This window comes from Gadus macrocephalus, chromosome 4 (assembly GCF_031168955.1).
Source record: "Gadus macrocephalus chromosome 4, ASM3116895v1".
NCBI lineage: Eukaryota > Metazoa > Chordata > Actinopteri > Gadiformes > Gadidae > Gadus > Gadus macrocephalus.
Genome location: NC_082385.1, coordinates 4,579,025 through 4,604,371, shown reverse-complemented (window position 1 = coordinate 4,604,371; position 25,347 = coordinate 4,579,025). Strand labels below are relative to the sequence as shown.

The window sequence follows — 25,347 nt, the reverse complement described above, 5'->3', positions numbered from 1 at the left end:
CATGGTTTAGAGGGGAGAGGGGGAGGAACTTCAGTTACGTGGGTTAAGAGGAGAGAGAGGGCGGGACGTCAAGTAATGTTTTTCAGTGTTTGGGTATTTTGATGTTGAGTGACAGTATTTATGTAATGTTCTATTGTGTCCAGCAGGGGGAGCTGAAGGAAGGCAGAGGGGAAGAAGACACTGGGGATAGACAAGAGAGCCCAGTCCATGAGGTACGGCCGCATCCACACACACGAGCACGCAGACACATAAACACACACACATCAAACACACAAGCACACACATATATGTGGCACTAATTTGTGTGTGTGATATTTTTGTGTATTGTGTGTGCGTCTGTGTGTGTGCGTGTCTCTTTGTGCGTGTTTCTGTGTGTGTATTTGTGTGTGTGCGTGTCTCTTTGTGTGTGTGTGTGTGTGTGTGTGTGTGTGCATGTCTCTGTGCGTGTCTCTGTGTGTGTGTGTGTGTGTGTGTGTGTGTGTGTCTGTGTGTGTGTGCGTGTCTCTTTGTGTGTGTGTGTGTAGGTGTGTGACAGTCAGAAGGTGGTGATCTGGGAGCTGTGTCGAGAGCCCAGCGGGCGGAGATGGTGAAGCTTCAGGCGTTTAAGGAGGAGCAGAGGAGGAGGGTGGAGGAGGAGGAGGTGCAGAGGAGGAGGGCGGCGGTGGAGGAGCAGCAGAGGAGGAGGGAGGAGGGAGGAGGAGGAGGAGGAGGAGTCAAAGGAGGAGAGTGGAGGAGGCGAAGGGCCCCTCCCTCCGTCAGAGAGCAACACCACGGAGAACCTGGTAAGGGGGGGGGGGGGGGGGGGGGGGGTGGTGTATGATTGTGTGGTGTGTGTCTGAGTGTGTTTGTGTTGTGTAGTGTGTGTGATTGTGTGGTGTGTGTCTGAGTGTGGTCTTTTGGCAGTGTGTGTGTTTGTGGGTTGGTGGTAACGGGGTCACCGGACCCTCTCTCCCCCCTCCCCTCCTCAGCGTCATGTTGGACGGCCCCGCCCCCAGCTCCGCCCCCCCGCCCGCCAGGACGGGCGGCCGCTGCCCCCCCCAGCCCATGAGGAGGCGGGACAAACCCCAGGTCCCGGAGAAGCCCCAGGTCCCGGAGAAACCCCAGGTCCCGGAGAAGCCCCAGGTCCCGGAGAAACCCGGATCCCGGACAAACCCCGGGTCCCGGACGGACCGCTGCCCCCCCCGGAGAGCCACTTCCTCCCCTCCTACGAGCGGCTGGAGGCCGACGACAAGAAACACAACAACAACAACAACAACATGGTGGCCGGTGAGCGGCGCCGCCATGCTAGCTCTAACGCTAGGTTAAAGTTAGGGTTCACGCTAGGTTGTTACAGCAAGGTTCACGCTAGGTTACAGCGAGGTTCACGCTAGATTAAAGCTAGGTTCAAGCTAGGTTAAAGCTAGTACACGCTAGGTTACAGCTAGGTTCACGCTATTTTACAGCTAGGTTCACTCTAGTTGAAGCTAGTTCACGCTAGGTTACAGCTAGGTTAAAGCTAGTTCACGCTAGGTTACAGCTAGGTTAAAGCTAGTTCACGCTAGGTTACAGCTAGGTTCACGCTAGGTTCTGGGCTTTACCCCCATGACTCCCTTTGTAGTCGCCAGGCAACCGTTTCCGTGTGACATCAGGGAAAAGCTTTAGTCAGGATGGTGTTTTGTTGGTGTGATTGTGCAAGCTCCATCTCACCCTTCTCCTCTCCTCCCCTCTCCTCCTCTCCCCTTCTCCCCTTCTCCTCCTCTCCCTCTCCTCCTCCCCTGTCCTCCTCCTCTCTATCTCCCTCTCCTCTCCTCCTCACCGCCCCTCCTCTCCTCCCCTCCTCCTCACCCGTCTCCTACACTCCTCCTCACCCCCCCTCTCTCTCCTCTCCTCCTCTCCCCCCTCTCCTCTCTCCTCCCCTCCACCTTTCCCCCCCTCTCCTCCTCACCCCCCTCTCTCCCCTCCCCCTCTCCTCTTCTCCTCCTGCAGTCCAGACCTTCTCATTGGTCACCAGCGACACGTGATGACGGCGCCCGGATCCAAGATGGCGCCCTGACGGTAGAGCCGGATGTAGCGTCCCTGCACTGAGCACGCTCCATGGCCTCCCGCGTTTACAAGACTACTGTGAGGAGCAGCGGACCGGAGGAGAGACACGACACGGTCTCACCCCACGACCTGTCTCTCCTCCCCTATCAACACTCACTCACACAGATACACACACACACACACACACTCACACACACACACACAGACTCACAGATACTGACATACACACACTCAAAGGTACTCACACACTCAAAGATGCTCACACGCACACATACACTCACAGATGCACACACACACATACACACACGCAGACACACGCACACACATTCACAGATCCTCACACACTCATTCACACACCCTCCAAACACTCATCCACACTCACACACACACGCACGCACTCAAAGATACTCACACACACACACACACACACACACACACACACACACACACAAACTCTCACACACACACACACAGAGACACACACACGCACACACAGATAGAAACGGCCATTTCCAGTTTTCATAACACATGCCGTTGGTACTTATCATGAATTGTCCGTCTACTATATCAGCGTGAAATAAAGAGAGTATTTTTAATGGACCCTGGGGGGGGGGGGGGGGGGGGGGGGGGCTGCTTGTGTGTATATAGGAGCCCTCGTCCACAAACACGCTCCACACACGCTCCAGCGCTGGGGGGAGGGGGTATTTATTTTTTTAGCCGTGCCATTTTAAGTTCCCGACCCGGAGGGCAGACACTGCTCTCACCGCTCAACGTTTTAACACAAAGAAGAGAGAAAAGTCTACAGAGATGTATACACACACACACACACACACACACACACACACACACACACACACACACACACACACACACACACACACACACACACACACACACACACACACACGTCACAAGTGTCTGAATGTCACCTATTTAAAAGTTCTATATATATAAATATATATACGAAGAGAGAGATGCTGACGGCGCCTCATGCGGCTCTGGTCTGCACAGAGCTGAGTATTTTGCCGAGGCGTTGTTTTATTTATATTGCGTGGAGACGGCTCAGCCTCTATATCAAAGGTTTCAGAAAAAAAGACGTTTCAATTAAAGACGTTTTGAGAAGACGTTTTTTTTCCCTTTTTGTTTACGCCCGGGCGCGAAGAAGAGCGGCCATCTTGAAGCGGTTGGCGTCTGTCGGTTTTTGCGTCCCGCCTCCACCGATGGACAATCAGAGACACCAGACTTAGAGACAACAGTCTCAGAGACACCAGACTCAGAGACACCAGACTCAGAGACACCAGACTCAGAGACACCAGACTCAGACACCAGACTGAGAGACACCAGACTGAGAGAAACCAGACTCAGAGACACCAGACTCAGACACCAGACTCAGAGACACCAGACTCAGAGACACCAGACTGAGAGACACCAGACTCAGAGACACCAGACTCAGAGACACCAGACTCAGACACCAGACTCAGAGACACCAGACTGAGAGACACCAGACTGAGAGACACCAGACTCGGAGACACCAGACTCGGAGACACCAGACTCAGAGACACCAGACTCAGAGACACCAGACTCAGAGACCAGACTCAGAGACACCAGACTCAGAGACACCAAACTTACCGACAAACAGACTCAGAGACACCAGACTCGGAGACACCAGACTCAGAGACAAGAGACACCAGACTCAGAGACATCAGACTCAAAGACATCACAGAGAGACTCAGAGATACCAGACTCAGAGATACCAGACTTAGAGACGAGACACCAGAGACACCAGTCTTAGAGACACCAGACTCAGCACAAAGCAATACGGAGGTCCACGAACGATGTACAAAATGTAAAAAAAGTGTAATTTATCTACACGATTAAACAAGCAGAGTGGATATTATAACTATAGAGGTTATCAATATTAATATTAGTATTATTAGGATCAATATGCAAAATGTTCATATTCCATCTGTTTTATATCATGTGAAATAAATGTTGACATTCTTAAAACTGTCTGTGGTTGTATTTTGAGTAAGAGATGAATCTACAGTTTGTTTAACCCTAACCCTTTCCTGCTGAATGAACCCTACGTTGTTATTCAAATAGATTCTTAGGTCTAGATTCTTACTGCAGATAAAGGAAACGTGAATCATGAAACGATCAACTATTTGTCTATCTTGTTCAGCTGTTAACATTGTGTGTATTAACAGAACAACAGGTCCTATTCAGAGGGTTAAACCGACTTGCAGTTGAATTCATTTATTTCCATAGATTCCTAAACCCTGGAAGTGTAGGAACGAAAAGACATCATAAAGTTAATATTGTATGTAAGTTAGTATACAGCATGGCAACAATATTGTACACGGCCGTTGCTAGAATTCAAATAACTGAAGGACACAGAACTATTTAAAGAACTCCAAACATAGTGAATAGTAGCCTAATTTTTCCCAGGTCTACTCTACTGTTGACTATTGGGTAAAATAAACTTCTACATATCGGTTTAACTTTTTTTAATTATCTTAAGTTATTAAAATATGTATAATGGTTTTTATTTTACAACCAAACTGTATTTTTTCTTAGTACTAATGTGTGAACATTGGAAAAAATTATAAAACACCTGTAACAGAGTGACCATCATCAGCACCACAGGCGGTCCCCTCCACACCAGTGGGTCCCGGGGGTCAACACGAGACCCAGACCCGACCTCCACCTCGGACCTAGAGCTCTGTGATATTAATATCCATAACCTGCCTCCAAGCTGCCCTTAGAGCCGGGAACCTGAAACCAAAACAGGCCTTCTCAGCACTTTGAGACCCGTTTCGTTCTCAGTCCACCGGACCACGAGGAGCCGAGGAGGAACGGGACCCGGTGCCGTGACGTCAGGTCCCCCCCCCTCCCGGACCACTTGGAGCCGAGGAGGACCGGGACGCCGTGACGTCACGTCCCCCCTCCCGGACCACGTGGAGCCCGGGACGCGGCGCCGTGACGTCATGTCCCTCCTCCCCCCTCCCCCCCACTGCTCAGCAGAACAGCGCGAGGAGGAGGAAGGACCAGAGAGCTCAACTTTTCAACTCCTTCGACACCGATCTGCTCCCGGAGGTCTAAAGATGGCCGCACTCACGACCGACGGAACAGAGCGAGGTTCGGAAGAACCGGCCGATGGGACCGGGGAACCCGGCGCGGAGGCCCGGGCCCCTCCGCCGGACCACCGGGAGGAACTGCCGTGCGATGCGGAGCACGGAGCCGACATGGAAGCGGACGGCGGAGACGGAGGTGACCCATCTCCCGGTCCACATGCAGACAAAGAGCCGGTGCCGTCGACGGAATGCGGTGACAGCGACGGGAAAACTACGGAGAAACTGTGCGAGCCACCGGGGGAAAGTCCGGGTGGTCCGGCGAGTTTGGCGGGTAGCAGCGAGACTCAGCCCGGAGAACAAAGAGCGGAGAGCGGCCGCACAAAGCCCGGAGGGAGGCCCGCCGAGCCCGGGCCCAGGAGGCGGGCCAGCCTGGAGATCTCCTCCTCGGACGGAGAGCCGTTGAGCCGTATGGACTCCGAGGACAGGTCGGTGATACTCCCAGTAGAACCAGTAGGACCACCGTGTGCTCCTCAGCGGCGGGGAGCGGGGTCAATAACCTGAGGTTCCGAACCTCTGGTCCAGAAGCATGGTTCAGCACCAGGGTTTAGGGGGTCCTAGATGTTCGGGGTCTCCAGTAGGATCGGACCTTTGTTGTCATTTGTTAGCCCGGATGCTTAAAGCCACTCAGTGATACCGGTCCGACACGGTCTGTCTTTTGTCACTTTTCTCGATTCTCGGTAAATCGGAACAGAACCAGAGAGACGAGACAGCAAGTGTAGAGCGAGTCCGAGTGGAAGAACCACACGTGTGTGTTTCTGTATTAGAGGAGGTCTGAGGAGACGCATGGTCGCATGTCCAGAACGTGGCCGGGCCTGGCCAGCCGAGGCAGACCAGGTCCCTGTTGGACTTATAGACCGGGTCCGGGGGGGAACTCTAGACCGGGTCCCGGGTTTAGACCCCGAGAGGATCATCCCTGGATAGAGTTTGTTAGATGTGACTCTACTCTCAGAATAACATCTCGATGGGGCTATGGTGGTACCAGCATCAGAGAGAGAACTGTAAACTTTTCCTCTGGGCCTTATCTAGATGTGTGATGGAAGCTCTCTGTGGGGGTGGAGGAACGTTCAAACATCAAAAATGTTTTCCATTAGTGGAAGCCTACAGAAATATGTTTAGTAACCAGGACTTAACTGTTACCTTTCCTTAGTAACCCCTCGCCACTAGTTAAACTATTGTGAGGTCTCCATTATTAGACCAAGTCTGGTTCAGACGTTCTGAGAACGAATGGTTGGGTGAGTTCTGGATAATAATATAATAATAATATCTGGGGACCTTCGTTCTGGTTCATGAGGATATTCAGTGTTTCAGATGGAGAACTGTTACAAGTTAGATCAAAAGTAGGACACAAAAGTACACTACCCTTTAGCGATATTAAAACGGGGGGTTCAGATTATGTGACGAATCATGATTGATATTTGTGTTGTTGATTTGTGTGGTTGCTAAAATTGATGTTTTGTAAGATAGTAAAATGTAAGCAATTTACACGTAAAAGCTAGTGATCATCTGGCATTAGAATAACTTTATAAACTTTAATTTTCTTGGTTGGTGAAACTGACTCAGTGTGTGACTGTAAGCCCGTCTGGGGAAACGTGCTGACTGAGAACTGGAAGTAGGAAACCACCGTGTTTTAAAGGTGTCAGCAGGGTGCCCTTGTTAGCATCACCATCACGTTCAGGCGTAACGACGGCGTGGACGAGGCTGAGTTGAACTCGGTCTGGTCTCACAGGTCCTGCACCTGTTGTGGTCTGACCTCCAGTCCACTCCTCGGTCACTGCAGCGCCGTGGTCATGTGACTGAACCCCCCCATGTCCTGCGTCCGCTACCCGCTGTAACACACGATCGTCGGATGGTCTGCCCTGTAGCTCTTTCTCGGTCGAGGCTCAGTTCTTCTAAGCCTCCACAGACCGCTCTCAAGTCCTTCAGCCCACCCTCAGTCTCTGATCAGAGTAGGGACGCCGCGGTGGCCGTGATGCTCTTCCTCATGGCTCAGTGTTTTCAGACAACAAGTCGAAGTCTGAATCGTTTGTAGTTTGGTTGGTTTGTCATCAGTGTCGAAGGTGGGTGTTCATAGACAGAAGTGAAGCACTAACGATCGCTAGATTGACCCATTCAAAGATAGCTAGGCTAAGATGCTACACGTTGCTAAGTACTATTTTTTTAGTGCCAGGACCGACAATATGCAATAAGTGCATAAGATGGGTGTTTGGGTAAGGGGGGAGGCTGTTCAGAGTCCAGTTGAACTCCGAACAAGTGAGTCTTGATATCATATCTGACCAATCAAAGCGCCTCATCTCCAAATGGTCCTGGGAACCCATCTTACCTGTCAGTCACACAGCGTTGTCCCGGCTCCAAAGCCTCACACACTTAAGGACGGAGGGCGGGACTGGGACGTTTCAGTGTTGCTTGTCTTCTGCTCTCTGTGCTACTCTGAGCTCTGACCCGCAGCATCATCTAACCCGCCCCGTCGCCACGGCGACCCTCTTGTGTCCGCAGCATCAGCAGCACCCTGATGGACGCGGAGAGCGGCGCGTCCAGCGGGCGCTCCACGCCCGCCATGATGAACGGGCACGGCGGGGGGGTCGGGGGAGGGGTCGGCGGCGGGGGGGCCGGCCCTGTCGGGGCGGGGCCCGTGGCGATGGCGGTCGGGCCCCCGGGGGCCGGGGGGGTGAAGCCCGCCCCCGGGTACACCTGCTGCTGGGACCACTGCCACCTCCAGAACCCCAGCAGCCCCGACCTGGCGGAGCACATCAGAGCCCTGCACGTGGACCCCCAGAGGGGAGGGGTGAGGCTGTCTGTCTGTCTGTCTGTCTGTCTGTCTGTCTCTAGCTCTGTCTGAGTAGTTCTGACTATCTCTCTGTCTGTCTGTCTGTCTGTCTCTAGCTCTATCTGACTATCTCTCTGTCTGTCTGTCTCTAGCTCTGTCTGAGTAGTTCTGACTGTCTGTCTGTCTGTAGCTCTGTCTGAGTAGTTCTGTCAATCTGTCTGTCTGAGGAGTTAAGTGTCCGTCTGTCTGTCTCTAGCTCTGTCTTGCGTAGTTCTGACTATCTGTCTGTCTCAGGACTTTCTCTGGTTCTGTCTGAGTAGTTTTGTGTCGGTCTGATGAGTTCTGAGTCTGTCTGTCCGTCTGCCTGAGGAGTTCAGTGTCTGTCAGAGACAGAGCTCTCTAGCTCTGTCTCTTTCTGCCTGAGTAGTTCTGACTATCTGTCTGTCTGAGGAGTTCAGTGTCCGACTGTCTGTCTCTAGCTCTGTCTGAGTAGTTCTGTGTCGGTCTGATGCGTTCTGTGTCTGTCTGTCCTTCTGCCTGAGGAGTTCTGTGTCTGTCTGTATCTAGCGTTGTCTATTTCTGTGAGTAATTCAGTGTCTCTCTTTCTGAGTAATAGTCTCTGTCTAGCTGCGTAGTTGTCTCATTTTCTGATTTTCTATTTGTGTATAGTTCTCTCTTTCTCTCTCTGTGTGTGTGTGTGTGTGTGTGTGTGTGTGTGTGTGTGTGTGTGTGTGTGTGTGTGTGTGTGTGTGTGTGTGTGTGTGTGTGTGTGTGTGTGTGTGTGTGTGTGTGTGTGTGTGTGTGTGTGTGTGTGTGTGTGTGTGTGTGTGTGTGTCCCTAAATCTATTTTTAGAAGACTCGCTCGGTTGGTCTCTGCGGCCTCGTGTCCCTCTGGGCTCCCCTCTGACTGCCTGTGCGTTCCCCTGTGTGTGTGTGCAGGTGTTTGTGTGTCTGTGGAAGGGCTGTAAGGTGTACAACACGCCGTCCACCAGCCACAGCTGGCTACAGAGGCACATGCTGACCCACAGCGGGGACAAACCCTTCAAGGTAACGCCGCTGCACAGAGGCCACAGTGTCCTGACATGACAGTGTCCCGTCGTGGTATTACCATGATGTAACATCACATGCTCCTTTAGTGGTATTAGGCCTAAAAAAAAAAAATTGTTTGGTTCCGGTTTCCGACCGACCCTGTCAATTTATGTGCGACCCAAATTATTTTATGAGCTTTAAAAAAAAATATATATATCTGTATAAGGATGAGTGAATTTTCTCGTATTTAAATGAGAACAACCTACCTATCATTCGCTGCCGCTGGAAAAAATAAAATAAAAAAATAAAATAAATTCCCTACCTACTCATGACCTCAACTGACAACCAACAGGAACCAAACATTTTTTTTTTTTCGGCCTTATCATGTTGTAACATCACATGCTCCTTTAGTGGTATTATCATGATGTAACATTACATACCCCTTCAGTGGTATTAACATGGACTCAACATTATAGTCATACGAAGGGCGTCCAGTTTGATACACTTATGAAACAACAAATTCGCTCAGTTTGCCTTAAGTTATATATTGCTATTAGTGATTAATGACGCTCATCTATGTAAAGACATGTTCATGAATTAAGTCATGTTAGTGATTTCTCACAATAATTATCAACAATGACTTAAAAAAGGTCGGAAAGAGTTGTTCGAGAATGATTAGTGCTATGTTTAGAACAGGCCTGTGGGCACCTCATATGGTCCTTGCGGGCACTGTGTTGGTGACCCCCTCGGCTAGTGGCATTAACTTGTTCTTAACATAATATAGTCTAGTGGTGTTGTCTTGTTCTCAACATGATGTAGACCAAGTGGTACATTTACATTTAGGGCATTAGCAGACGCGTTTGTCCAAAGTGAACCATTAATACAAACGCACACATCGACGGCGGAGTCAGCCATGCAAGGCGACAGCCAGCTCTTCTGGAGCAGTCAGGGGGAGGTGTCTTGCTCAGGGACACCTCAACACTCGCTCGAGCTGGGGATCTAACTAGTAGTCACATTCTGGTTCCAACATCGCTCTAGCATGTTAACACTACAAACCCCTCAGTGGTATTAACATGTACTCTTGTAGTGGTGTTAACATCATCTTAAGATTGCACTTTATACTTAACATTATATATTCCTATTGGTATTAACATATAGTCCTCTAGTGGTATTAACATAACATAACCCTCCTCCACAGTAGACATAACATTAATGGGCTTTAATTAACGCTTAAGTTCTGTTAACTTGACCGTCCATCCCCGTGACGACACTCATCACCTCAGGCCCTCTAACCACTGCACAGCACCGTCATACACACACGATATATACATCATCATAACACGGTACCTGTCCCCCCCACTCTCAGTGTGTGGTGGGCGGCTGCAACGCCACCTTCGCCTCCCAGGGGGGGCTGGCGCGCCACGTGCCCACCCACTTCAGCTCGGGGGGGCGGCCGGGGTCCAACGGCCGGCTGAAGGAGGAGAGCCCCTCCAAGGCGGGGCTCAACAAGCGGAGGAAGCTGAAGAGCAAACGGAGGCGCTCCCTACGTATGTACTCCGTCCCGGCCGGGTCGCAGCGCATGTGTGAGTCTGGGGGGGCGGGGATCTGAAGGGGGGGACGGGGGGGTTAAAGGGGACATTTTGTACCACTGGGTGAGAGTGGGGCTAGCCGTTACAAGCCGTTTGGAAAACCGGCCTCTTTTGACATCACAAGTGGGTGTGTTCACCTCGACGTGTGACGGATAGATGAGCATCGTTTGCTGCTGTCCACTGGGTAGGCTGGTAGACTGATCTGTCCAGCACACATCGAGGTGGACACGCCCACTTGTGGTGTCAGAAGAGGCCGATTTTCAAAACTGCTTGTAACGGCTAATCACACCACATCTGCGTGGTATAATGTGTCACCATGAAGCTCTAGAGATGTTCCTATACCAATTTTTCCCCTCACAATACCAATTTCTGAACTTGAGTATCGGCCAATACCGAGTATATAACGAAACAGCATCTAGCAGATAATTTACATTTGTATGCTGTAGTAATTATAATGTAATTATAATAATACATTTGTATTTTGGACTGAAGCGTGAGCATCAATTCACAGAATTTCCGCTTCTTGAATCAGTATCGGAACAACTCTAGTTAGCTTGGGGGAAGTTTCCTGTCATTATTGTTGTAAGAGTTACTGATCCTTGAATCCTCATCGCAGCAGGTCTGGTCTTAAAGGTGACATATTGTACCACCAGGTGTTAGTGTGGTTAGCAATACAAGCCGTTCTGAAAATCTGCCTCTTCTGACATCACAAGTGGGCGTGTCCACCTAGATGTGCATCTATCTGTCTTGCATCTAAAAACTTGTGTCTGACAACACAAAGTGTTGTCAGACACAAGTTAAGATGCAAGACGGCAAGAGGCAGATGTTAAAAACGGCTCGTAACGGCTAATCACACTCACCTGGTGGTATAATATGTCCCCTTTTAAGTGCAGTGGCTGAGGATGCTAGGATCACGTTTATCCAAAGTGTTTATGCAATATTGTTGTTTGGAGCAGAAGGGAGAGCTTGGGCTTCAAGGAGGCCCACATGTAGACTGCGGACGTTGGGCATCGAACCCAGAACCTTTTGGCCGGTCCGCTCAAACACCAATGCACTGAATCGTTCTAATGAACTAAACTCTAAGCTAAATTGTTGTGTGTGTGTGTGTGTGTGTGTGTGGGGCAGCTAGCTGACCTTTGACCCCGTTGACGCCTATCTCTGTCGTGTTCCAGCGCGACCCCATGACTTCTTCGATGCTCAGACGATGGACGCCATTCGGCACCGCGCCATCTGCCTCAACCTGGCAACGCACATCGAGAGCCTTGGCAACGGGCACAGCGCCGTCTTCCACAGCACGGTACAAACACACCGTCCTCCTCCTCCTCATCACCTCCCTCTCAAGGCATCGTCTTCCTCCTTACTGCTCTCATCTTCAACAGAACGGTCCTCAAAGACCTTCCTCCTCACTGCCCGGTTCTCTTACTACCATACCTCTTCCTCCTCCTCCGCTCTCCTCTTCCTCAGCCCGGGGCTCCAATCAGACCTCTCCTTGCTTCGTCACTGGGGCCCAGTGCTGCGTTTGGCTCGTTAAAAGCCTGTTTTGACTCGAATACACTCGACACACAAATGTGAATGCATCATGAAATGCATTCCGTGAGCTTATCCACTGCGCGGTTTGGTATCAGAGCCAGGAAGCCGTGCATCAGACGATGCACTGCTGGCTCTCAGCAGACCATGTTCTCCAGGGGCAGGGGAAGCGTTCGGGCGGGCGGGCAAATCAAATCCAACTTATTTACATAGTGCCTTTCGTGCAAAATTGCAATACACAGCGCTTAACAATGCCATGAAAATAAACCAAAATGGATTAAGAGAATGCTGAACAAAATAGTTTAGACCGTAGACCCTGTGGGTCCTCACCTGGGGGACCACGTATTAATGGGTCCCTTGTAGGGCTGGGCGATATGGGCCAAAATGAATATCTCGATATTTTTTTACTATATCTCGATACACGATATATATCTCGATATATTTTGAATCTCCTCTAGAGCACATCATAAATGCTCGATTCAACCATGTCTGGCATAATGTTACGTCAGTAATAATTCTAGTATTACTGAAACATAAGTCTGCATGTAGATTACATGAAACAACATATTGTTTAAACTCATCAGTGCTTTCTATTGGAACAATTTAGAACTTAGATTTACCAACACAGCATTTATTCAAACCGTTAATTATTTATTAACAGTTTGAATAATAATTATTATATATACACTGCCAGACGAAGGATCCAGTGCTATTCTTTTTCGAAACCAAATCCTCAGTTTCCATCCTTTTTTCTCTTTCTGGCTGTTCTCACTCACCAGTCGGAGGTACACGCACCTACAGCAGCGCGCCTTCCAGACTACGTCACACACGCGCGTCCATGAGAATCTCGTGGACTCGCAATGGGCGGGGGGAGTGAGTTTAGAGAGCCACCGGAAATAGCGAGAGAAGGGAACGCTGTGCGTTAAACAAACCCCGAGAAGCCCAATCCCTATGAGAGCTCCCCACGCTACGGCCATCAGGAGGCGCACAGAGCTTTTATCCGTGATATTATATAACCTATTATATTATATTATATTATATATTATTATATATAGAGCTCCGGGAGTCGCAAACGGCAACAATCACTTTCTCCTCCGTGCTGCAGTTCACCCCGGACTGCACTGCACCGAGTTTGACGGTTGAACGCTGGTTGGCTGTTACGTTACACATGTCACTCAGTGGCCACGCTGTTGAACGCTGATTGGCAGATACGCGTCTCTACGTTCACTTTGTATGAGATCTTGTCGCCCCGTCGCGTGAAAGCACAACGAGTATGCCGGCGGCGGCAAAAATAAACATTGCGTCCCAATTTATATTCGATGTTCGCGATATGGGCATTTTATACATCCCCTGGAGAACATCTCATGATACATCGCATATATTCGATATATCGCCCAGCCCTAGTCCCTTGATTTAATGGTACTTATAGTTCTGCTACCCCCCCCCCCCCCCCCCCACCGGTCCGTCCAGTGATGTGAACTCTGCTGGTGCCTCAGACGAGCTCTGAGGTACTAACTCATGCCGTGATGTTCTGACACCTCCAGGTCATCGCCCGGCGGAAAGAGGAGTCTGGGAAGGTGAAGCTGCTGCTCCACTGGAGTCCTGAGGACATGTGAGTCCTGCTCTTCGACTGTTTCTCCTCCAATGACGCTCGCTCCCGGCCTGTCACCTGACCTCTTGCTGTGCACCCCAGACTCCCGGACGTGTGGGTGAACGAGAGCGACCGGCAGCAGCAGAAGACCAAGGTGGTGCACCTGTCCAAGCTGGCCACGGACACGGCCCTACTGCTGGACCCCAGCATCTACAGGTAGGGGCACCTGTTAGCATCATTAGCATCGTTAGCCTCTAAAGGTAGGGGCACCTGTGAGCATCGTTAGCCTCTACAGGTAGGGGCACCTGTTGGCATCGTTAGCCTCTACAGGTAGGCTCCCCTGTTAGCAGCAGCAGGAGGCTCTCTTCCTGGGATCCCAATGACAATAGAATACAATACAACTTTCTTTATCCCACTAGGGTCAATTTGTCGTGACAATAATGAAGACAACATGCTTAGTTTGCTACATGCTACCTCTGCTACCTGCTTTGTTTTGGTCTACGATTGAGATTTAGGGCATTCAGGCGACGCTTTTATCCAAAGCAACTTACGCGACAATATACCTAGCCCAGATCAGATGTTATAAGGAGTCAGACTGTTTTGTCCTGACGTCTGTCGCTACTCTTTCAGGATGTTCTTCTAGCGGCCGTCGACGCCAGTCTCATCCTGCTATGCCCTGATGCCCCAGGAGAGGGCGCTCCACCTCCTTCTCCGTGTCAGTCCCTCCTCCTCCTCCACCTCCTCCTCCCCCTGCTAGAGGACCCGTTCTGGGGTGTCCTACCGACCCGTCCCTGGGGTCTGGCCGGCCTGCGGGGGTCCCGGAGCGAGAGGCTTAGTTTTAGGTATTCTGTCTAGACTGAAGCTAACTAACAGAAAAAACTAGAGTTAGACATATTTGTAGAAAGCTCCCTGTAAATATTTCTGAAGATTTGTAATATATTTTTATACTTTGAGAAATTACTGTACTGTAGATTATTTTGTGTTGTTTTGCCAAACTTTTTTTTTATGTTTCCAAACGCCTCACTCTGGTCGGTGTGTAGTTTACAGATTACCTCGTCCAGGTCATTAAAAGTACTCCAACTTGGACTGTTTTAATAAATGTAAAACACTGGCACTGAATCTGTGTGTTTGTGTTCACTCACGTTTCATGTTTGTGTCGAAGAGTGCGTTTGTGTGAAATAGTGCGTTTGTGTTAAGAGTGAGTTTGTGTCTATGGGGGAGTTTGTTAAAGAGTGTTTGTGCAAAAGAGTGTAATATAATGTGTGTGTGTGTGTGTTATAGAAAGTTTGTAAAAGTGAGTTTGTGTCAAAGGTGGAGTTTGTGTAGAAGATGCTCATGATTCAAAATTTCAGGTCCATCAGTCGTTTATCGAAAGTTAAATTAATGCGACTTGATAAGGCTGCATTGAGATGACTCAGGTTTATATATATATAAATATGTATGTTTACATATGTTTAGTGCAAACATTTGATGCTTTATTGATAATACCAAAGTAATAACGGTTGTATTATTAACTGCAGAGTCGGGCCGTCAGTGCCAGCAAAGCCTTCTCTGCTGGCCTAGACGCTTTCAGAACAATAGATTATTTTTATTTTTATAAAATATACGGCAGGCCACTAGCATGCAACAGTCTTGTTGAAGTCGTTCAGAGGCACCCGGTGAGTTTTCAACTCAATGAGCAAGTAAGAAGGGAAACAGCTCCACAACGATATCGGACTTTGGTTGATTTGTAAAGCCTATATTAATATTATTTTGGTTTAAAAAAAAAAGAAGCCTGTGTTCGTTAAAGTGACATGTGATTGTTGGTTCTTGTTTGGTAGTATTGAATATGTATGAATTTATTGCAAAAGTCCTCTAAATCAAGCACAGGTTCTAGGAAAGAAGCACATACTTTACAGCGTTTTTACTAAATGACGCAAGATTTTTGGCTGCATTCACGGACAGTCGGAAATTGTAGAATCTGACGAATATTTGTCTTTTCAGCTTCTGACTATGCCAGGCTACGTGCGTTTTGTATATTGGGTTGTTACATCAACATGGCAATAACCCTGACGTCATTAAGTCATTTGAAAAGCGGTTTAATTCAGGATGATTGCATTGAAGGCCTCACTGATTAACTGTATCCTGAATGCCAGATTATACCGATCAACTACAGACAGGTGTTGATCATCAGAGGGCCTATATAGTGTTCTGGATGCGAAGCGCACGGAGGGAGAGAGATCAAGTGATCAGGGGGAGGTGACGAGCACGCAGTAAACCAGGGGGCATTGACGCCCCACGTAAACAAAAACAGCTGTGACGTCATTTTAAATCGCCCTTCAATCCTGCAGAGAAGCAAGATGGCGGGTCTGCTGAAGAAGGTAAGAGTGGAGGTCATATTCTACCGTCACTTCATACTTGGTTAACAACGCAAACTGATGAAACGTCAAAGGGGAAACATGTTGAGATGTCCGTTCAACACGTTAGCGGGACGTCTGGGCTGACGGCTGCCGTAGTTTACCCTTGGAGGCTCGGAGCTACATGCTAACACGTTAGCAAACAGAGGCTGATGGGTTCAGTATTAGAGGCTCTTTAAAGAACCAGAACCTCTGAGTGTTTCTGTTCAGAGAAGATCAGAGACACACCAGATGATGGGATATTGTTTTAGTTACGTGTGTGTGTGTGTGTGATATTGTATTCAGAACACTGACTTGTACACTGACTTGAGTGTTTTCTAATTGATTCCTTACTGTCTGTCTCCTCGTCTCCTTCTCTCCTTGATTCTGTCTCCCGTCTCCTCCCTCAGACGACGGGTCTGGTCGGCCTCGCGGTCTCCAAGAACCCCCAGGAGGTGAGTCACCGGGGGTTGTCAGGCTGGGGTTAGATGATCCGGGAACCGATGTAATAGATTGAAAACGTCTTGTATGGATTTTACATTGATTTATTGGTAACTACAATTTGTTAAACCTTAATTTGGGTAAAATGTGTAGGTTTGACCTCATCTTACTGTACAGAGTGATACATTGGAGGGGGAAAAAAGCCTGTGCTAAATGCCCTAAATGTATGTTAATATAATACCGGTTAATGACGGACGCTGGGCAGCTCCTTACTCATCAAATGCTAAATATAATTTTTGAATTCCATCTGAAGCGTTATTACGCCTCTTCTGGAGATGTTTTCATGCCCTTCTGAGATCTTAATGATAATGTGAGATGAGGGTCTGGACACTAAAGTAGAGATGTTCCGATACCATTTTCTGCTTCCCAATTGCGAGTAAATACCGAGACGGCATCTAGCATTCCAACTACCAATATCACTTGTTCTTATTGAAGGGTTCCCTTACGATGACCGCTATGTATAGTCTGTTACCTTACTGACACAATTATTTTTTTCAGCACTAGATAACATTTACATTTATAATATTACATTTGTATTCTTGTTGTCATTCATCCATGTTTTTCTGAGTTGGCATCTCGAACGCACATAGGTCAGAGATGATGCGTACTCGCCGATACCCGATGAATCTCCGATATTTGTATCGGAACAACAACCCAACCCTGCAGACGGCCAACATGCTGTGTTGTTCCCCACCCAGCGCCTGAGGATCCTGTACTCTAAGATCCTGGCCTCCCTTCAGACCCTGCCCCAGGACGCGGCCTACCGCCGATACACAGAGCAGCTGGTGACGGAGCGCTACGACCTGGTCAAGACCGTACGTCACGCACCCACACGCATATACACACACAAACACACAACACGCACACGCGCATGAAGATGGAACCCCTGCTCTGTAAGACTTTAAACACAATGGGTTTGAGCCGGGTTTAGGGTGTTATAAACTCGAGGAGACACTGGCTGGCGGTGCACGTGATTCTTAGTGGAGATTCATCGTGGTGAGTTTAGGCTTGCGGGACTGACCATGTTAACTTGTGATACACTATGGGGAAGAAGGGAGAATATGTCGATATAGATATGTACACTATTCATTTGAATGTTTATGCAAACAAAGTGCATTGTGCTGTTTTTTGTTTTTTTTCAATATAAAACTAGTATCATGATAATATTGATAACATGATCATTTTGTTCACGATACTCGTCTTAAGAAATTGTATGCAGTTCTGCTTTAAGTTAAATATGTTCTATCACAAGTGCTGACGCGTGTTCGTTGTGTTTGGATCCAGGAGACAGATATTGAGAAGCTGGAGACGAAGATCAACGGTGGGCAGATTGAAGAGGTCATCTTTCAGGTGAGCGCTCATCTCTTCTCCTGTTCTGTGGGGTTGACCCGTCACCTTTCCTGTTCTGTGGGGTTGACCCCGTCACCTTTCCTGTTCTGTGGGGTTGACCCCGTCACCTTTCCTGTTCTGTGGGGTTGACCCCGTCACCTTTCCTGTTCTGTGGGGTTGACCCCGTCACCTTTCCTGTTCTGTGGGGTTGACCCCGTCACCTTTCCTGTTCTGTGGGGTTGACCCCGTCACCTTTCCTGTTCTGTGGGGTTGACCCCGTCACCTTTCCTGTTCTGTGGGGTTGACCCCGTCACCTTTCCTGTTCTGTGGGGTTGACCCCGTCACCTTTCCTGTTCTGTGGGGTTGACCCCGTCACCTTTCCTGTTCTGTGGGGTTGACCCCGTCACCTTTCCTGTTCTGTGGGGTTGACCCCGTCACCTTTCCTGTTCTGTGGGGTTGACCCCGTCACCTGTTCTGTGGGGTTGACCCCGTCACCTGTTCTGTGGGGTTGACCCCGTCACCTGTTCTGTGGGGTTGACCCCGTCACCTTTCCTGTTCTGTGGGGTTGACCCCGTCACCTTTCCTGTTCTGTGGGGTTGACCCCGTCACCTTTCCTGTTCTGTGGGGTTGACCCCGTCACCTTTCCTGTTCTGTGGGGTTGACCCCGTCACCTTTCCTGTTCTGTGGGGTTGACCCCGTCACCTTTCCTGTTCTGTGGGGTTGACCCCGTCACCTGTTCTGTGGGGTTGACCCCGTCACCTGTTCTGTGGGGTTGACCCCGTCACCTTTCCTGTTCTGTGGGGTTGACCCCGTCACCTTTCCTGTTCTGTGGGGTTGACCCCGTCACCTTTCCTGTTCTGTGGGGTTGACCCCGTCACCTTTCCTGTTCTGTGGGGTTGACCCCGTCACCTTTCCTGTTCTGTGGGGTTGACCCCGTCACCTTTCCTGTTCTGTGGGGTTGACCCCGTCACCTTTCCTGTTCTGTGGGGTTGACCCCGTCACCTTTCCTGTTCTGTGGGGTTGACCCCGTCACCTGTTCTGTGGGGTTGACCCCGTCACCTGTTCTGTGGGGTTGACCCCGTCACCTTTCCTGTTCTGTGGGGTTGACCCCGTCACCTTTCCTGTTCTGTGGGGTTGACCCCGTCACCTTTCCTGTTCTGTGGGGTTGACCCCGTCACCTTTCCTGTTCTGTGGGGTTGACCCCGTCACCTTTCCTGTTCTGTGGGGTTGACCCCGTCACCTTTCCTGTTCTGTGGGGTTGACCCCGTCACCTTTCCTGTTCTGTGGGGTTGACCCCGTCACCTTTCCTGTTCTGTGGGGTTGACCCCGTCACCTGTTCTGTGGGGTTGACCCCGTCACCTGTTCTGTGGGGTTGACCCCGTCACCTTTCCTGTTCTGTGGGGTTGACCCCGTCACCTTTCCTGTTCTGTGGGGTTGACCCCGTCACCTTTCCTGTTCTGTGGGGTTGACCCCGTCACCTTTCCTGTTCTGTGGGGTTGACCCCGTCACCTTTCCTGTTCTGTGGGGTTGACCCCGTCACCTTTCCTGTTCTGTGGGGTTGACCCCGTCACCTTTCCTGTTCTGTGGGGTTGACCCCGTCACCTTTTCTGTTCTGTGGGGTTGACCCGTCACCTTTTCTGGATGTGTGAAAAGAATAAATCACTTCAGCCTGTTCAAACGTGACCTGTTTAATGTGTCTTGTGTGTGTAGGCGGAGTGTGAGCTGGCTCTCTCCAGGAAGATGGCGGAGTGGAAGCCCTGGGAGCCACTGGTGGAAGAAGCTCCTCCCAACCAATGGAAATGGCCTATCTAGGCCCCTCATCAGTGTTCTGCTGTGTGATTGGTCGTGCCCCCCCCCCCGCTTCCCAACAGTTGTGTACAAATAAAAATGGTGGAAATATTTTCCCACAAATATCCTAACATGACCTTTGTTCACCCTTCAGGAACAGATTATTGATCTGAGGAGAAGTCAAGGCAGCAGGATTTAAACCCCGTCTTTATTATGCATACATCAAATAATATCCTTCACCAACATGAAATCAATTTGATGGGAAGAGATTTCAACCTCATGTTCTTCATCAAGCTAAAGCCCCACCCTAAGTCTTCACCTGAGCCGTTATAAACTAACGCGCCAAATCAGTACTGGAATGTACCACGTGGAAGCAGGTCAAACACTTTCGGCAACCACCTAGGAAGTGGCGCTTGTGGCCCGCTGTAACAGCTGGAGCATTATGGGATAGATGGGCGCAAACTCCTTCCCCTGTCGGGTCCTCACCGACTGGACGTAGGCCTCCAGCGCCCCCCTGAGGAGTGGAAAGACATCAGAGTGGCTTTAACCTCTAGAGGGCTCCCTCTAGAGGTTAAAGGTACACCACTGCAGCATTACCTGCTGACTGAGGACAGCTCAGTGAACTGAGGGGTGTTTACAATTTAGGGCATCTAGCAGATCTATCTTACAATAAGCATAGAACCAAGCTAGATTAACCCATTCCCTTGGGTAAGATATTACATAAACCAAGTGCGTACATTAACACGCACCTGTGTTAATACATGTTCTGCATCAACAAACACAACCTGAGACTTCATAAAGGGTTTCGCTGTGGTTCAGACCAGCAGAAGGAGCTAAACGTGTTGGCCACCAGAGGGCGCTGTGGGCCTGTACTGCGGACAGCTGAAGTTCTGTCTGTAGACGAGAGCACATCATGCCTCTCAGGTGAGACGTACCTGATGAGGGTGAGACGGTCTCTCTCTGAGGGATGGTCGTCCAGCCATTGGGAGTACCGGGCGATGGACCACTCAGCGCGCTGAGGAGACAAACACACACCTCAGGTTAAACACACCCACACAACAGGTTTAACACGCACACACCTACCCAGGTTTAACCCAATCTCACACACACCCATTTAAACACATGTCCCGTCTGGAGGCTGGGGAGAGACGGCACTACATGAATATTCTGCTCGATCCAATCCCACCTCACAATGAGTTCACTGACGCCTGACTGAACCTCATTTCACATGACAAAAGAATCCGTCACACGCCGTCGTGGCCATAGAAGAAGAGGTTAATTGGTAGTAAAATAACTAAAGGCCCTTCTCTTTAGATAAGAGCGTTTTGTACCGAGCAGGACCTGCTGGTGCCTCCTGACTCGCTCACACACCACCGGGACGCTGCGTTGTCACGGTAACCACACCCGTGAGCGCCGAAATGGTTCTGGTATATAAAGGCATGGGGTTTGTGTAAGTATGTGTATATGCGTTTGTATACTGTGTGTGTGTGACTGTGTGTGCATGTTCGTGTGGTTGTGTGTGAGCGTGCATGGTGTGTGTGCGTGCATGCGGTCATGTGTGTGCGCTCTTGTGTGTGTGTGTGTGCGTGCGGTTGTGTGTGTACCTGGTGGGGGGACCTGAGCTCCCCGGGAGCTCTGGAGAACAGGAAGCTGAGCAGGGTGCTGTAGGGGATGAGCTCCCCCACCACCGCACTGCTGGAGATCAGCTCAGAGGTCTGGAACAGCAGGGGTCTGCGGACACGGACACACACACACATGTTTAACACATCTCCATAAATACACACACAAACACGCCATACACACACACACATATATATATATATATATATATATATATATATATAAATACACACAAACACATATATATATATATATATATAAACAAAAACACACACATACATATTTAACACATCTCCATACACACACAAACCCACACACATCCATATATATATACTAGGGGTGGGCACCTCAACAATTCGATTCTGAAGCGATTATCGATGCAACAATATTTTTTTATGTACATTTCCATTGGTGATTTTCAAAAATATATATATACATCTGGGTTTGCTACTCAGAGTTTGCTAATCACTTCCTACTTTTGTGATGATCATTAAGGACATCAACAGATTAATTAACTTACCGCTATCTAATATTTCATAAGAGAGAAAGCATTTGTCGCAAATATGACTTTCTATGAACAATGCAATAATCAATGCAGCTTGCATTATAACACAATATGGAAGCATGCAAAAAATAGGTTTCAGTTTTTTTTTTTTCTAATCTTTCTTTTCTATGTCATTAAAGGAAAAGCTGCTCCTGAATTAGAAGGAGTTCTTGTGTCTGGCTGTGAGTTTGCGTGCATGCTATGCGTAGGCTGAATCGCAATCGTGTCAAGACGAATCAGATTGGCCAATACACACTGAAGATAAATTCAATCACTTATCATTTTAAAATTACAAAAATGATCCCTCTCTGGCAAACAGAATGTTGCAGCAGGCAAAATAAATAAATAATAATAATATATATACATTTATCTGCATCGAGACAGAATCGTTCTAGCGTGAATCGCGATACATCGAAGAATCTATTATTTTTCCCACCCCTAATATATACACACACACACATATATATATATATATATATATATATATATATAAACATACAAAAGCATACACACACCCACACACAGACACAAATTACACCTACAGAAAAAGCACCCTAACACATTTTCCAAAAATATAAAGTTTCCCTCCCCCCCCCCCCCACAATAAGACCCTCACACACACCCAGGGAGGCTGTTCCCACCCACCTGAAGGAGCGCAGCATGCGGTAGGGCTTCCCCAGGTCAGAGACCCTCCGGCACAGGGGGGCTACCGTCAGCTCCATCTGGGGACACACACACACACACACACACACACACACACACACACACACACACACACACACACACACACACACACACACACACACACACACACACACACACACACACACACACACACACAGGTGGAGGTGAGGTTAGGGTACAGGCTCCGTAAGGTGGAGGAGATGGAGGAGGAGAAGGAGGAGCAGAGAAGGAGAAGTGGAGGAGGGAGGTGGAGGAGTGGTGGAGTGGAGCAGGGATAGAGGAGGAGGAGGAGGAGGAGGAGAGGTGGAGGAGTAGAGAAGCAGAAGTGGAGGTGGTGGAGGTGGAAGAGTAGAGACGGAGAAGTGGAGGTAGTGGAGGTAGTGGAGGAGTAGAGATGGAGAAGTGGAGGTAGTGGAGGTGGTGGAGGTGGAGGTCCTTCTCACCTGGGCGAAGTCAGCAGCCAGCCTCATCTTGCCGCCCTCGCCCAGCGGGCGCAGCAGGGAGGCGTGGCGCAGGAAGAGCAGCAGGGCGCGCTGCGCGATGCTCTCCGTGCGGCCGTAGATGAAGTCCAGGCACTGGAAGTGCTGGAAGTAGTCGGCCACGGAGCGCGACACGAAGCCCTGCAGCTCCCGCATGTACAGGGAGCAGGGCACCTCGGGGCGATGGCCGCTGGACAGGGGGCTGGGGGGGGGCACGGACACAGACACAGGCACACACACATACACACATACATATGCACACACACACTCACACAGATACACAAAGATAGACACATACATATACACAGGCACACACACACATAGACACACTCACACAGATACACACATGCACAGACACACAGACGTATACACACATACATAGACACGTGCACACACACACACACACATATCCACCCACACACAGATACACACATGCACAGACACACACACACATACAGACATACACATGTACACACGCACGCATGCTCACACACAGACACATTCATGCATACAGACACACAGACATGCACAGACACACATTCACAAAATTAGAAACTGAATTGTCAGAACCGATTGGAGAAGTTGAACTGAATCTGACACGATAAATGCTAGCATGAGGATCTGTTTTGTGGTAGTGTGTGTGTATGTTTCTGTGTGTGTGTTTGCGTGCTAGCCAGTGTGTGTGTGTGTGTGTGTGTGTGTGTGTGTGTGTGTGTGTGTGTGTGACTGTGTGTGTGTGTGTGTGTGTGACTGTGACTGTGTGTGTGTGTGTGTGTGACTGTGTGTGACTGTGTGTGACTGTGTGTGTGTGTGTGTGTGTGTGTGTGTGTGTGTGTGTGTTCCCGACCCAGAGAAGTCCTCCTGGTGCATGGTGATGATGATGGCCTCCAGGGAGTCACTGACCGACTGGAGGAGGGGCTCCACCGCCGCCGCCATCAGGACCTGCACCCCCTGACACACACACACACACACACAGTAGATACACACACACACAGTAGATACACACACACACACACACGTATATACACATAGACACACACACACATATACACATAGACACACACACACACGTATATACACACAGACACAGTAGTTACACACACACACACACACACACACACACACACACACACACACACACACACACACACAGTAGGTTAGAAACACGTGACGTTACCACGGACAACACACGAGATGTCCTGCATGTCGCTTTGTTACCATGACGACCATCATCCTGCCATCGACTGAACTCACACAACATGCAGGAAATAACGACCATGTTAAAACCTTGATGGATGAACCTGATTGGCTCAGCGGGCAGTGATGCCAGCACAGGTGCGGTCAGATCTCAGGGTTTAATAACTTAAAAGTTAAACTTCAAGTTAGGTTTTTATAACCCGGGTTTGGGGCTTCTTTGACTACTATCCAGAACTGATTAATGATCATTTGTCCCCCGCACACAGCTCCTCATAACGAGAAACAAAACCAAAACCACGCACGCTCTGATTGGCTAGCAGCCATGCAAGGCGACAGCCAGCTCTTCTGGAGCAGTCAGGGGGAGGTGTCTTGCTCAGGGACACCTCGACACTCAGCTAGAAGGGAGCTGGGGATCGAACTAGTAGTCACATTCTGGTTCCACCATCGCTCTAGCATGTTAACACTACAAACCCCTCAGTGGTATTAACATGTACTCTTGTAGTGGTGTTAACATCATCTTAAGATTGCACTTTATACTTAACATTATATATTCCTATTGGTATTAACATATAGTCCTCTAGTGGTATTAACATAACATAACCCTCCTCCACAGTAGACATAACATTAATGGGCTTTAATTAACGCTTAAGTTCTGTTAACTTGACCGTCCATCCCCGTGACGACACTCATCACCTCAGGCCCTCTAACCACTGCACAGCACCGTCATACACACACGATATATACATCATCATAACACGGTACCTGTCCCCCCCACTCTCAGTGTGTGGTGGGCGGCTGCAACGCCACCTTCGCCTCCCAGGGGGGGCTGGCGCGCAACGTGAGGAATGCTAACAGGGGAGCCTACTTGTAGATGCTAACAATGCTAACAGGTGCCCCTACCTCTAGTCAACAAGAAGAAGTCATGTGACCGTGCCGGGGCCTATGGGACATCCTTGTTGCCACGGTAACTCTCCGGGTCAGATGTAAATATCTATCGGAGGATCTCAGCATTCTGAGAGGACGGATTGAAGCACGAACTGAGCTGCGTGTGTGTGTGTGTGTGTGTGTGTCCCAGTCTATGTGTGTGTACATCTAAATGCACAGAGCCGTGCCATGAGTCTGATGCTCTAATCATCCAATCTGCTGCAAGATCAATGGACACACTGTGTGTGTG

At 49.3% G+C, this 25,347-nt stretch overlaps 4 protein-coding genes across 6 annotated transcripts in view; 3 read left to right on the top strand and 1 right to left on the bottom strand.

The window, feature by feature from the left end:
- The first annotated feature begins 826 nt into the window (after positions 1-826).
- Positions 827-3,788, top strand: LOC132455050 (neurofilament medium polypeptide-like). Of its 2 annotated transcripts, none has more exons than XM_060048759.1 (2): positions 827-1,266; positions 1,971-3,788. In XM_060048759.1, the coding sequence occupies exons 1-2, from the start codon at positions 973-975 to the stop codon at positions 1,998-2,000; spliced, it is 324 nt and encodes a 107-aa protein (XP_059904742.1). In that variant the 5' UTR covers positions 827-972; the 3' UTR covers positions 2,001-3,788. The 2 variants fall into 2 exon arrangements, with proteins under 2 accessions (XP_059904742.1, XP_059904741.1); XM_060048758.1 differs by having other exon boundaries at positions 842-1,266; positions 1,966-3,788.
- A 1,221-nt stretch (positions 3,789-5,009) lies between these two features.
- On the top strand, positions 5,010-14,767 carry aebp2 (AE binding protein 2). Of its 2 annotated transcripts, none has more exons than XM_060048711.1 (8): positions 5,010-5,581; positions 7,650-7,938; positions 8,860-8,967; positions 10,316-10,496; positions 11,711-11,835; positions 13,610-13,677; positions 13,759-13,872; positions 14,287-14,767. In XM_060048711.1, the coding sequence occupies exons 1-8, from the start codon at positions 5,010-5,012 to the stop codon at positions 14,297-14,299; spliced, it is 1,470 nt and encodes a 489-aa protein (XP_059904694.1). In that variant the 3' UTR covers positions 14,300-14,767. The 2 variants fall into 2 exon arrangements, with proteins under 2 accessions (XP_059904694.1, XP_059904693.1); XM_060048710.1 differs by having other exon boundaries at positions 10,316-10,532.
- Positions 14,768-15,893: 1,126 nt separating this feature from the next.
- Positions 15,894-19,780, top strand: ndufa5 (NADH:ubiquinone oxidoreductase subunit A5). The gene is made up of 5 exons (XM_060048762.1): positions 15,894-16,016; positions 16,442-16,486; positions 17,231-17,347; positions 17,817-17,882; positions 19,572-19,780. The coding sequence occupies exons 1-5, from the start codon at positions 15,996-15,998 to the stop codon at positions 19,671-19,673; spliced, it is 351 nt and encodes a 116-aa protein (XP_059904745.1). The 5' UTR covers positions 15,894-15,995; the 3' UTR covers positions 19,674-19,780.
- A 49-nt stretch (positions 19,781-19,829) lies between these two features.
- Positions 19,830-25,347, bottom strand: part of cog5 (component of oligomeric golgi complex 5) — a 31,544-nt gene continuing 26,026 nt past the window's right edge. Inside the window, exons 12-17 of the mRNA XM_060048768.1 lie at positions 23,824-23,927; positions 22,941-23,178; positions 22,459-22,535; positions 21,254-21,380; positions 20,585-20,664; positions 19,830-20,163 (exon numbers count right to left, since the gene is read on the bottom strand). Of these exons, the coding sequence (XP_059904751.1) occupies positions 20,049-20,163; positions 20,585-20,664; positions 21,254-21,380; positions 22,459-22,535; positions 22,941-23,178; positions 23,824-23,927 (741 nt within the window). The 3' untranslated portion in view covers positions 19,830-20,048. The remainder of the gene's footprint in view (positions 20,164-20,584; positions 20,665-21,253; positions 21,381-22,458; positions 22,536-22,940; positions 23,179-23,823; positions 23,928-25,347) is intronic.

Coding starts and splice junctions, on each gene's coding strand:
- ndufa5 (XM_060048762.1), top strand. CDS start 15,996: ATGGCGGGTCTGCTGAAGAAG. Junction 16,017..16,441: donor TGGCGGGTCTGCTGAAGAAG/GTAAGAGTGGAG, acceptor CTCCTCCCTCAG/ACGACGGGTCTGGTCGGCCT. Junction 17,883..19,571: donor TTGAAGAGGTCATCTTTCAG/GTGAGCGCTCAT, acceptor TTGTGTGTGTAG/GCGGAGTGTGAGCTGGCTCT.
- aebp2 (XM_060048710.1), top strand. CDS start 5,010: ATGTCCCTCCTCCCCCCTCCCCCCCACTGCTCAGCAGAACAGCGCGAG. Junction 7,939..8,859: donor TGGACCCCCAGAGGGGAGGG/GTGAGGCTGTCT, acceptor GTGTGTGTGCAG/GTGTTTGTGTGTCTGTGGAA. Junction 10,533..11,710: donor GGCCGGGTCGCAGCGCATGT/GTGAGTCTGGGG, acceptor GTCGTGTTCCAG/CGCGACCCCATGACTTCTTC.
- LOC132455050 (XM_060048758.1), top strand. CDS start 973: ATGTTGGACGGCCCCGCCCCCAGCTCCGCCCCCCCGCCCGCCAGGACG. Junction 1,267..1,965: donor CAACAACAACATGGTGGCCG/GTGAGCGGCGCC, acceptor CTCCTCCTGCAG/TCCAGACCTTCTCATTGGTC.